The sequence below is a fragment of the Myodes glareolus genome, chromosome 27 (genome assembly GCF_982192425.1).
Source record: "Myodes glareolus chromosome 27, mMyoGla1.1, whole genome shotgun sequence".
Classification (NCBI taxonomy): Eukaryota; Metazoa; Chordata; class Mammalia; order Rodentia; family Cricetidae; genus Myodes; species Myodes glareolus.
Genome location: NC_142052.1, coordinates 4,906,570 through 4,919,605, shown reverse-complemented (window position 1 = coordinate 4,919,605; position 13,036 = coordinate 4,906,570). Strand labels below are relative to the sequence as shown.

Genomic DNA, 13,036 nt, shown 5'->3' with positions numbered 1-13,036 from the left:
TTTGATATAAAAGCTGTTTGGATAATAAATATGGGTGATTTTCAGGATGTGAATTCAGGATTTCTTGAAGGATCACTGAAATTTCCTCCTGAAATAGTTGTATGAGTTGTGTACTCATTCCCAGACTTCCACTCTGGCATAAGAAATGGTTTATGTCCAGACAGGTTCCAGACATATTGACGCCCAACATGGGGCCCAAACCCACCACTGTGAGATTCAGAGTCTCATGCTTTACCGACAAGATCCTCCTCAGACAAGCTCCAACAACGCCACTGACTTACTGCCCGAGCAGAGTCTCCGAAGTCTATCTTCAACCTCCCCATGGCCCTGATGATGGCAATGATGGACTGGATGGTGTTACTGTAGACCACCGCCTTGTACTGTTTACACTCTTCTTCTGAGTAGCCAGCTTCGTGGATGATTCTGAAGAGAGCAGAGGAAAATAAGCTTTACTTCCTGTACAGAGGTCACTCAGAGACGTGCAAACATGTCTAAGGGCTCCATCCACTTACTTCATTTGCTTCACAATCGTACTTTTCCCGGATTCGCCAGCACCTGGAAAATAAGGATTTTCTCTTTCAGTATCAACACTTAAGTATCTCCAGCTCCCATGACACACACACACACACACACACACACACACACGTGTGCAACACCCTCTGTGTCACTTATATTGAATCTTGTATTATATTACAGCAAGATACAAAGCAGCAACTATGGAGGATGAAGAAGTACAAAGACCAAAGGTATAAGGTGCATCATACAGTCAGTAGGAAGTGGTCTCAGAACTAATGTCCTTCTTTCCTGACCTCTTCCTTCCCATTCTTTCTTGTGGTGCTAGGGATCAATCCTCAGGTCTCACATATTCAAGGCAAGTAAATGCTCTACCACTAAACAATACCCAGCCCTGTATTCAGGATTTTGCTAAGTAAGTAGATTTTAGCCATTCTTACCACTGGAAGAAAAATGGGTAATTGTGTGAAATGATTGATGTTATTTTTTTCATGACAGCAACCACTTTACTATACAGAGATCTCTTCATAGTATGTTGTACATCTTAATACATTATAAAACAATAAGATGTAAAATTAACTTTGTTTCCAGGCATAAGAATTCTCAAATTTAAGTCTATTTTTCTATTACTTCATAATACTCCTGTCAATGTCAATACACTCAGCTGAAAAAAAAGTTTCTGGTATTGTATATTCTCTAAAACATTAAAAGTATTCAGTCTTTTGTAGGCAGAGACTGATCATTCATTCCCTGCTGCCCATACCTGAAATAATCACAAAGACTGTATTAATAAAAACACTGCTTGACCAATAATTAGGCGTCATGCTAGCTAGCTCTTACATCTTAAATTAACCCATTTCTATTACTCTGTGCATCACCATGTGGCTGTGGTACATGGAGTTAAGTTCCTAGGTATTTGTCTCCTCCAGCAGCTACATGGCTTCTCACCGACTCTGCCTACTTTCTTCTCTATCTCTGCTTGGAATTCCCACCTTTCTCTAGTCTGCCCTGTGATTGATCCAAAGTTCTTTACTAACCAATGGTATACAGAAGGGAATCTCACATCAGTCTTTGGCTGGGCATGGTAGCTCACAGTTATAACCTGGCATTTCTGAGGCTTGGCTACCTAGTGAGTTTCAAGGTAGTTAGTGGGCATCTATATCACAAAACCAAAACTATGAAAATAAAAATAAATCAACTCTGATTGAAAATTGAAGTATTATAAATTGTTTTGATCATGGTTTTCCACATCAGTAGGTATTTCAACTGTTGGACAAGTATCCTAACAGTAACTTCTGGCTACTTTGAAGTAGAAGGACACTGGTATAAGAAGCCACTTGAGGGACTGGAGTGATGGCTCAGTAGTTAGAAGCACTTGCTGATCTTATAGACACGCAGGTTTTATTCCCAGTACCCACATTGGACAGCTCACAACCACCTGTAATTCCATTCCCAGGGGATTCGGCATTCTCTTGTCTCTGCAGGCACAAGGCATATATGTGGTACATATCCACACATGTAGGCAAAAGACTCATATACACAAAATAAAAATAGATATTTAAAAAAGAATTCAGGGAGCCATGGGGATGGTTTAGCAATTAGGAACACTCCCAGGTTTGATTTTCAGCACACACACACACACATGGCAGATCACAACAACCCTAACTCCAGTGCCAGGAGATTTGATGCCCTTTTCTGATACACGCAGGTGACAAGCTTATACATGGTACACATACATAAGGCAGAACATTCATGTATACAAAATAAGTAAATCTAGAATAAGGAAGAAGAGGGGAAGGGGAAAGGAAAAGGAATAACAGATGATGGGAATAGAGAATGAGGAAGGGGAAGGACGAGGAGATTTAGAGGATGAGGGGAGGGAAAGAGGAAGGGGCATCCATGTCCATGATAGCCACAGTCTCCAGGGACTGTAGAGATGGCTCAGCAATTAAGAGAACTTGTTGATCTTGCTTAAGACCTTAGCACCCACATGGTGACTTTACAGCCATCCGTAACTACAGTTCCAGGGGATTTGACACAGTCTTCAGACCTCTGTGGGTATCAGGCACACACATGGTGCATATACATATATGCAGGCAAAACACTCACGCGCATAAAACAAAATTTCAAAATCCAGAAAAAAATTAAAGAAGCTACATGAGGAAATTTTAGAGTAAATGTTAATAGTAAGGGCTCTGCACTGTCTGCCAATCTCCATTGCTAAAGACTAGCACATGGCCGATGTGACTCGCTCATGCCAGGCAGCAAGGTTATGCCAGACAGTGTTTTTTCCTTCTTCCTTTCACGGAGGTCACCAACCTAGGAACCACTCTCTAACCTTCCCCGCTGCCCACTTGCTACCTGCAAAAAGTTGCCTAAGGAGCCAAACCCTAGCTCTATGCGGTACTAAAGCATAAATATTAGCAAGGAAACGGGGTCCCCCTTCCTTCTCGTCCCACTCAGCAGGAGCTGCTCTTACTATCTTACACTAGACCAACTACACTTTCTATGTGTTGAGAACATCTGAGCACCGCACACAGGGATGTCTGACAACTTCACACATGTGCTCCCTCTTTGGCATAACCATGTATCCAGAACTTAGTTCCTGTTTGAGAAAGAGCATGGGTCATGTGATTTTGTGAGCCTCATTCTTCTGTTTTCCTAGGGGTGTCCCCATGGTGTTTTCTGCTCAGCATTACTGAAGAGCATAGACAGGAGAATGCCCAGGGTTAATCCCATTATAATTCTTTAAACACTATCTCCCCTGCCCAACACCCACTAATCCTGTTCAGCTTCCTCCGGCCATCTGTGATCTTCTATCAACCACACTTCTCTCCTCTGCCAGCCCCTCCAGAGTTCCACAGGTGATACTCCCTGGCTTCCTGCATCTGAATCTACTAGGATTCTCAGCCCCTGTCATCACACAGTCAGCCAACCAGAAGGCAAAAAAGCTGTTAGGTTGAAGATTTTAGAACTCATAGATGCTAAAGTTCAGCATTGCCTTTGTCTTTTCCTCCTGTAGTGACGGACAGACATAGAACACACATGCACACATACACATACACACACACACACACACACGGGGCATCTAAAAATAAGCTATCGTTAAATGACCTGTTTGAAACAACTCAGGAAGAAACTGCCTAAGTTTACTGTGTTTGGTATTCAAGCAACCCTCATGACAAAGAGAAAAGCAGGCATTGAATAAACAATAGGGCTATTCTTTGTCTACAGACAGTCTTTGAATCTTTCATGGCATCTGCCCATAAAAAACAATTCCAAGATAAACAACCCATCATTTGCTATCAGTGACAGCGGCTTGGCTCTGGGAAAGGCACAATTGCAGGCATTGTGGCTCACACATTTCTCTAAAACCAGGGCTGGGCCCCCTGAGCGGTACAGGGTAGGCAGTCCCCAGGAGGGCAGTCTCTAATTCTGCATTTAGAATAGTGCAGGCGCTGAGAGCAGTGAGCCATGCCGTGGTAGAACGTTGTCAAAATATAGGGTCCATCGGGACACAGGGCAACCACACAGGCCCCCTCGTCTGTGCTGTTAGTGAGACCGTTCCGAGCTAGAGAAGTCAGTGAGGTGTGACATCCTTGCAGTGGAGAAAGTCAGGGGACTGAATGAGACTCTTCTCAGCTGACTATGTACACACAGATTAGGATTTACTTTTGCTTACTTTGTTTTGTTTTGTCTTTCAAGATAGGGTTTCTCTGTGTAGCTTTGGCTGTCCTGGAACTCACTCTGTAGACCAGGTTGGGCTCAACTCGGAGAGCCACCTGCCTCTACCTACCAAGTCTGGGCCACCAGGACCTGGCTATAACTTTCAAACCTTACAATGGAGGGAATAATTTTAATGCTAAGAGTATCTTGAAATTCTAAAGCACTTTTTCTCTCTCTGAAAATAATTGGTGACATGGGGTACTTGGCTTTTTCTGTAAGGAGCACTCCGCCTATTGTTCCTGTTGACGTCTGCGTAGGGTTGAAGAGCAGAAGCGGCCATCTTATTAACTGGGCATCCCCTCTTTCCACTGGCAACAAAAAAATCTCTGGACAACAGGTATCTAGAGGCGGAAACCCTGAAAAATGCTTTAACACTTAGCAATGTATGTAGTTAGTTTTTGATTCTTGCTTCCCTGCTAAGAAGATGCTAGCGTGAAAATCATAAATCCTTCCTGCTGTAGTTTCAGCATTCCAAATAGTGATATCCTGCCTACTAACATCACAAAACAGTTTAAAGGTTGTTCTCTGCAAACCTCAGTCAGAAACAGTCGCATTTAAGAGGGCAACAGGAAGCAACGTTAAAAATCAAACATCAAAACCTGTAAAGTGTCAGAAGGAAAAGCCTGCTGTCCCCAGAAGTACTCCGCCAGGAGGCTATTACTTTCCACTGACATCTAGAGTGAGACAAGAAGAAAACAGTTGCGCAGACTCCACCAAGTGCAGCTTCAAGGAGAACATGAAAGGCTCCCGTACAACATATCGGACAGAAAAGTATCAGGTGTGAAAGCATTTGGGTCATAGGCCCAGAAGCTCAGGGTGACTCTCTGGTCACAGTGATGGGAGGCTTGAGAGGAGACAGAGAAGGGGCAGGGACGCCTAGGGGACTGGGGATGTGTACTGACATGCATAGGTCATGATGGGCCCGCAGAGCTAAAAGTAGAGGCTTTGAGGGGAGCCCTCCCTTCCCCCGGGCCTCCTTTCAGGAGGAAGTGACTGGCAGAACATTGCATCTCTGGGAGCCCATGCTGGGCACAGCATGTGTGTGAAGTGGAGCTTAGCAGAAAATGACTGCGGAAACAGATGCTAGAAGAACAACAGCGGTAATGTAGGAGCCCCAGGACACAGAGGGAAGGCCTTGCAGCAGGAGGTCCCTCCAACATGGCAGCCCAGCAGTGGGACGGCTGAGAATACACTGAGGACAGCTAGGGTGAGGGAGGGCAGTGAATGGGAAAACCTAAGCAAATGTAGGACGTCCATCGTCAATAGCCACCTGACTCAAATTCCTTGAACATAAGCACCCTGACTTTAGAAAACAAATTCTTTGGTTTTGTTTATTTTTAAGGTTTAAGACAGAGCTATAGCCCAGGCTGGGCCTCCAACTCACTTGTAGCTCAAAGCTCTGATCCTCCTGCCTCCGCCTGTGGAGGTCTGAGTTCACTGGCAGGCACGCACCACCAGGCCTAACTTTATGTTTCTGGGATGGAAGCCACGTGCTGTTCCAGCAATGCAACCAAGGGCTTCATGCTGAGTGATACCGTCACTACAGCACCTTAGCGGAGAGTCATCTGCCCAACTCTCTGCTTAGGGCCGTATTTCTAACACTTATTTCTCGGCTCCAGGCTGTAGGCCACCATCAGTAGTCGCTGATCAGATGTTACCATGGGGATCTTGTCAGGTCATCACGGTGCACGCCAGCACAATTATGGAGTTCCTGCTGACATCAAATTTAACTTCTTCATTTACCTTGAGTAAAAGTAAACTAGTGCTCACATTAAAGTGGAATATAGCTCGGCCACGCAGCACCTAGGGATGGTCTGCTTCAGGGTGCTGCGGTGATGAAGTGATGGATATAGAAACCTTTGACTTTAAGAAGAAAGTAAACAGAGGGGAAGGCAATCGCAGCAAGAAGTGAAGCATCAGGGGCTGCTGCTTCTCCTCTTAAAGGCAAAAAGAAAACATTCCCCTGCCTCCTTTCTGTAAAGAATTTATTTTACAAAAATTACAATTAGAACTATTCTCTCTTTGAAATACTCACAGATATTCTCTGTCTCCCTCCCTCCCTCCTTCTCTTCCTCCTTCTTCACTCTCTCTTTCCCTCCTCTCTTTCTCCCTCTTTCTCTCTCTCTCCCTCCATCCCCCTCCCTCCCCCATCCTCTCTCTCCCTCTCTCTCCCACCCTCTCTCTCCCTCTCTCCCTTTCTGCTCTCTCTCTCTCTCTCTCTTTCTTTCTCTCTCGTATGAAACATGAACACTTGAGGAGATTGTGCTTCCAATCCCACAGCTTCAGTAGAAAGGCAGCTGCCTATTTCCCTCCTGTCCCATGGACAGATGTTGTTTCCCCCTCTAGACAGAGGCTGCTGAGCTAACACAGAGGGTTGCTGCCCTCACAGTGAGGAGGGATTGTGTGAGAGTAGAGAAAGTTCTAATTCTCCTGCCTGAAGACTCGGTTACAGATCAACTCAAACAGGCATTCTCAGCTCGACTATACAATCTCTTAGCAGACTCTATAATACACATTGCCTATCACTTTAATGGTTATTCAATAATAAACATACTCTACTACCTAGGGAAGGTTTCTGGGCTGTGTGATTTTTGTTATTAATTGTAATTCCTCAACAGTTGAAATAATCTATAATCCTTTCTACTTTGCTCTAAGAGCTCCAAATGTATTTAAATTATATTTACAATATGCCTGATAATCTAGGATAGAAGGATAACTTGATGACTGTAACCCCCAAAAGTTTAAGATCTCAAAGGAATCCATTTTCTTCAGGTAATATAAAATTATTCACCATAAAGAACGAGTATACAGGAAGCAAAATCAGCCTGACCCTGAGCTATCCGCATGCTCACTATGGCACTAGTCCCACGGTTAAGATGGTCTACGAATCTAACTGAAGTAGTTCGATAACACATGATGATGGTGTGCATGCCCGTGTATGTGTGTGTGTGTGTGTGTGTGTGTGTGTGTGCGTGCACGCTTCATGTGCTTATGTGTGTACTTGAAATCTGTTGGCAGCAGATTTTAAATATCTTCAGCACAAAAAAAATAACGGTAGGTATACAGTGATGGATATGACAACTAGATTGATTAAAGCACACATACACATATGTACTAAACACAGCATTATACACTGTAAGCATACATCTTTACATCTATCTCAAATACACATGTATATTGCATGTCAAAAAGAGGGAGGAAGTGATCCTACCAACACCTCAACCTTGGAGCTCCAGCCTCTAGAACTATGAAAGAATAGTGTATGGTCAAAAAAAGAAAAAGTCGATGTGCTGACTAGGGAACCACAGAGAGAGAGAGAGAAAGAGAGAGAGAGAGAGAGAGAGAGAGAGAGAGAGAGAGAGAGAGAGAGAGAGGATAGCATTAAGGAGAACTGTGCAGCACTCTGCCCATTCCGGGCACTGCTATGAAACACACCACAGGCAAGCCAGACAAACTATGGTGAAGAAGAATGGAGGACTAGATGCTACAGGCATCCTCCTACAAGCGTCTACAGGGAGTTTTAACCCAGCGGTGGTTTTTGGACAGCAATAATAACAGCTTATTCTACCCCATTCCGAGTCACTTTCATGGCTCCATGAGAGACAAACAATACCAAGGTCTCTATCACAGTTTGTGGTTATATTTTCTTGAAATCAAATTTGAAGCATGCACTGGCGATGCTGAAGCATGCATGGGCAGTCCGTATATAGCGGTTCTGTTGAACTTGTCCGTATTGGGTTTCAGGGTCTAAGTTGATGAGGATGACTGACCATGTCTCTTCCTAATTGGGTACCAGATCTCATTACAGATGGTTGTGAGCCACCACGTGGTTGCTGGGAATTGAACTCAGGACCTTGGGAAGAACGGGCAGTGCTCTTAACCACTGAGCCATCTCTAGTCATTATATTTTCTTAGCAAGCATCAAATACTGTGCACTATAGTTGGTTATGTGTCAATTACCTAACCAGCAACCTCCAAGGATGGAATTATGTATTTTGAGCTAGACCAGTGTATACTACTAGGGCTGAAGCTCCTCAATTTCGCAGGCCTTAAACGAAGTAGTCAAACAAATGACTACATGCAACAACAACAACAACAACAGCAGCAACAAAAATCTCTCTGGATACAGGAATATCTCCCTTCCCAGGATACAGGAGCAAATCAGGTTCTTCCCATTCCCTTGACATTAACATTAGCTCCAAATATCAAGCCACTAAAAGAGTGATACAAAATTGAACACACTAAAATCACTTTGTATGATCAAATGATGGCAGGAACCAGCATAAAAAAAACAGAGCCCAAAGAGTCCCGAGAAGTTGTGAAAATGAAAAGATTCACTTATCTGCTCTGTTTATGCTTCAGGAAGAGGGGGTGGATGCTAAGACAGGTCACCTACAGCCTAGACCGGTCTCATGGCTCCCTAGCTATAGAGTCATAGCTAGTCTTGAATTCCTAATGTTCCTGCCTTGGCTTAGAATGGACTGGAAACACAGGTGTGCCTCCACATCTGGCTCTGTTTATGCTTGTAAACTGGAGTTAATCCATCACCATCACGACTGATCAGACAAACTAGGAAACTATGTAGTGTGTCACCAAAGATAAGTCTAACTTGGTATCCACACTTGCTATTAAAAACGAATATAGTCTATAAAGTAGATAGAGCCCCATCAAATGAGACAAGTACTATGGTTTTACCCACTAACAAATTTCTTAACAAAAGATATCTGGATTTTCATAATCATTTGTGCATTTAATATATTTCTTTGGTTGAAGAAATGTGCAAGGAAAACTCAGTTTCACAAGTTATGCAGTTAGAAAGGGGAGGGCATTTGTACATCATTTCCCGATAACTGGTTGTCTTTGATTCGGTATTAAAATTTTATGAGAGGCTTCTCTGTATTTATCCACTGGTAATTTCTTGTACAAGTACAATACACATGGATCACATTTACTCTAATAATGTCTTAAAGTTTGTTAGAACATAGAATCCTAAGCCATTTCTATGAACTCTTCATATTTTTGCTCAGGAAAATCCATCAGTTTATATTGTAGACTTTGACGTGGGTGTTTTTCTGTTCTAGTGCATGTCTGTTCTAGAAACTGGCTCACTGATTGACACAGAACTGGATGCTGATGTATTTCATTATGAAAAATTTTAATCCTATTTTATTATACATAATTTCATCAGAAAATGTGTTGTGGGGGGGCTACAGTTCCCATTCCAGAGACAAATAGTTTTCTGTCTCGAAAGCTTAAATGTTATTCCTCGCTGTACTGTTCAGTGTTTTCCCTGGACTTAAAGACTAAGGTCAGAGGCTCAAGTCAGAAGGACTATAATTTTGCAGCCTGGCAAGTAAAAATGGTTTCCAACAAAAGCAAGGTAAGTCCCTTTCATGATTCAGTTACACGTCTGCCTTCTCGGGAGCATGATTACATGTTGGGACACTGCAGAAGCACTTTGGGTGTGCTTCTGATCTAGTTATATACAACTTTAAAGAAGGGAGCCCGGTGACCCACACTAGTAATTTCAGCAGTCCGGGCAAGAGAGTAAGGAGTCCAAGGACAACCTGGGCTACAGGGCAGGATCCTGGACAAAACAATACCAACCCGATAGTTGTAGAGATGTGTGCAATTAAGAGTAAATAGTTAACAGAAAATGACTCTTAACTCTCATTTTTCTCTTTTAATCAGAAGGTGCAGGCTGCAGACACAGTAATTACTAGTACAATCTGATGTCACTGACTTAATTCCCTCTCCTGACCAAACATTCTGACCCGTTATTGCTGGGGTACTGTTAGTACCAGGAAGAGCACAGCAGGAAAGAACAAAGATCCTATGACCATCTTATGAAATAGTATCCTAGAATGCCCCACACCCAGGGTCACTCTGGTGATGTAATGTCATCTTTGCCTAACTCACTACACGCCCAAAATAAAGAGAACCCATGTTTTCCACCACCGTGAGATCCCACTGCATACTGCTGCATTTAACACATAACAGCAACTCAATAGATTATAATGAACTGGCCAGAGGAAGAGAAGAAACACCCCATGAAATATAAGAAAACAGGGTAGATATGTGGACTGTGGGAGAAAAATGAACAGTCCGGTGGCAGCCTGTGTCTGGCTGGCCACGGGAAGACGTTCCCTCTCCCTTCTATTTGGGCAGTAGCTGGGCAGTGTATGGTAGCAGCCTGTGTCTGGCTGGCCACGGGAAGAGGTTCCCTCTCCCTTCTATTTGGGCAGTAGCTGGGCAGTGTTGAAGGGCAGCCCAGGAACAATGCTTCCCTTGCAAGCTCAAGGGTCTGAGTTTGGTCCTAGCAATGTAAAATATAAAGTCGGGAGCATGTCTGTGATCAGATTACCTGTGCCCCTCATGCTCTCCTGCTGCTAAAAGGGTGTTGTGTCACCAGATTTGTCACCAAAGCCCAAGCCACACCCATACAAAGCAAACGTGGCCACGTGGCTTCTAATTCTTACCATTCTATATGAGGAGACTTATTCCTATGTACTTGTTCTACAGTGTGGATTAAGGCAATGCCCAGGAGATAAAGAAGCAGTAAGATGCCAGGACCTGGTCCCTGAATGACTGGAAGGCTACCGCATGACTCTGGGGTACCATAAGCATCTTCTTTGGTTAAGTTTCTCGGATATAAGAACTTGACTTCCAGGAAGACTTTTCTTTTTTTTTTTTTTTTTTAAATTGGTCAGAACCTAAGTATGTTAAAAGAGTAACACAACCACATAATAGGGAAATGTTCATAAAAGTAAAGATTTAAAACATGGCTTTTTACTAAGTCATGAAGTATCAATTGATAATAAAAGAATTCCAACATTAACAAAGTGCAGCAGCTGATAAGAAATTCCGGGGTGGGGGTTGGGGATAGAGCAATGGATCAATGGCTAAAAGCACTTGTAACATTTTCAGAGTACTTGCTTCAGTTCCCAGGACCCAAAGGTTGGCACACATCTGTCTGTAATTCCAGTTCAGATGTTCTCTTCTGGCCTGTGGTACCAGGCACAGTATGTGGTATACATACGCACACACAGACACTTAGTCACACAAAATAAATCCTTTTTTTTTTAAAGAAGAATCTTTGACAGTGTAGATTATCATCTACTTCCCAAAAATATTCCAGGACTCCAAATGATACACTTATTCAATATATGCTGTGTCCCAGGCACTGATTTAAACAGAAAAAATTATAAAAACTCTGAGAAAAAGGCATAAACAAAAAAATTTAAAACTATTTATAAATATATGCATCATATATTTATAAATATATAAGGGAATATAAATATATAAGAGAAACTTAAAAGGGAATCTAGCATAATGGTATTTATATCTGAGTTATATCATCAAACATGTCTGCGGTTTCCCACTTTTTATATTGTACATAAAACTGAATCAAAATTATGTAATTTATTTAGAAAAATTCAGTCGCATTTCTCCCATGTTTAAAACTGAATAAAAATCATCCTCGTTAGACTCATTTGCATCTACCCACCTTCCCATCTCATCAGCCATGCACATAAATCTCACACTCCAGTTGTAGGAATTTACTTTTATTCTCAGAATTTCATGATCCTTCTTGCCTGCCTTATTCCCTGGCCACATGCCAGAGCTGAGCACTGTACCAAACTGGGTTTAAAAATGGTAAAGCACGTGGTTAGCACCGGAGCCACTGGGGTTCAGTCATCCCAACCAAGGCCATTCTCACTCTCAAAGGCTGTGCTACGTGCGTTGAAAGATGTTGAGCTGATACATGGGCCACCATGGTAGTAGAAGGGGCAAAGACATCAAAGCTACACAGTGCAACCTCGGACCAAGGGAAGCATCATGAATCGCCCAATCAGGTGCAGACTATGCTTGCCCAAAGGAGCTCAGGTGCTTACTCTTCCCCACCCCCCTCAAACCCACTTTCTCTCCCCCACACTAGTGTCACAGAGCAGCAAATAAGGGGGAGAGCATGAGAAGGAACATTTTCCTGCAACATCACATGAACTGACTGTTCAAATGTCTGAGCATTATTAAGGCTCCCATGAGTCGTTTTATCATTTAAACACACTCTAGTTCTCCCTACGAACCAGCAGGCCATGATCTGATTACAAAATAAATTCGGATGGTATTTCTTTCTACATGAAAGCAACCGTATGAATTAGCCCCTGCAATCCTCACTATTCACTTATAAGTAATAGATCTTGAAACATATTTACAAAGGGAACTGGATGTTAGATTTTTACTTCCATCTCGAATGTCAGCTGACTCCATCTTTATGGGAGCTTTGCAAAGAGTGGGAAGAAGCACAGAGAGAAAATGGAAACATAAAAAAGGTTCTTTCCTAATAAAAGCATAAACCCAAAAGTTCCTGTTGCTTCTAGTCACATCTCCATGGCTACAGCACACTGTTCCAACTGCCCTTGGTTTAAACTAAGACTCTGAACTACACTCACTAGGTATGGGGAGATGTCCCCAGAACAGTCACTAAGGGCTGCTTAGGAGACAGCCAAGGACTTTGCAGCGTGTATAATCCTATTCTCTCCTTACTTTCCCTCTGTCCCATTGCTTGCTGAAGTGAGTATTACGTGATTCAATATACGCAAAATTAAAAAGTTGAAGCAGTGTCCAGTATGGGTTCTATCTCAAATATGCGCCTACAGTCAAATCAGACATTGCTTGGTTGCTCCCATAAGTTTGTGCCGCCATTGCTCTTAGTGTATCTTGCAGGCAGGACATTACTGTCAATCCAAGGGTCTGTGACTGCATTGGTGTTTACATTTCTCTTTTAGTAGCATGA

At 42.8% G+C, this 13,036-nt stretch overlaps 1 protein-coding gene across 1 annotated transcript in view; it reads right to left on the bottom strand.

Moving 5' to 3' along the window:
* Positions 1-13,036, bottom strand: part of Gnai1 (G protein subunit alpha i1) — an 82,350-nt gene that overhangs the window by 32,627 nt on the left and 36,687 nt on the right. The window contains exons 2-3 of the mRNA XM_085684192.2: positions 513-555; positions 282-423 (exon numbers count right to left, since the gene is read on the bottom strand). Of these exons, the coding sequence (XP_085540318.1) occupies positions 282-423; positions 513-555 (185 nt within the window). The remainder of the gene's footprint in view (positions 1-281; positions 424-512; positions 556-13,036) is intronic.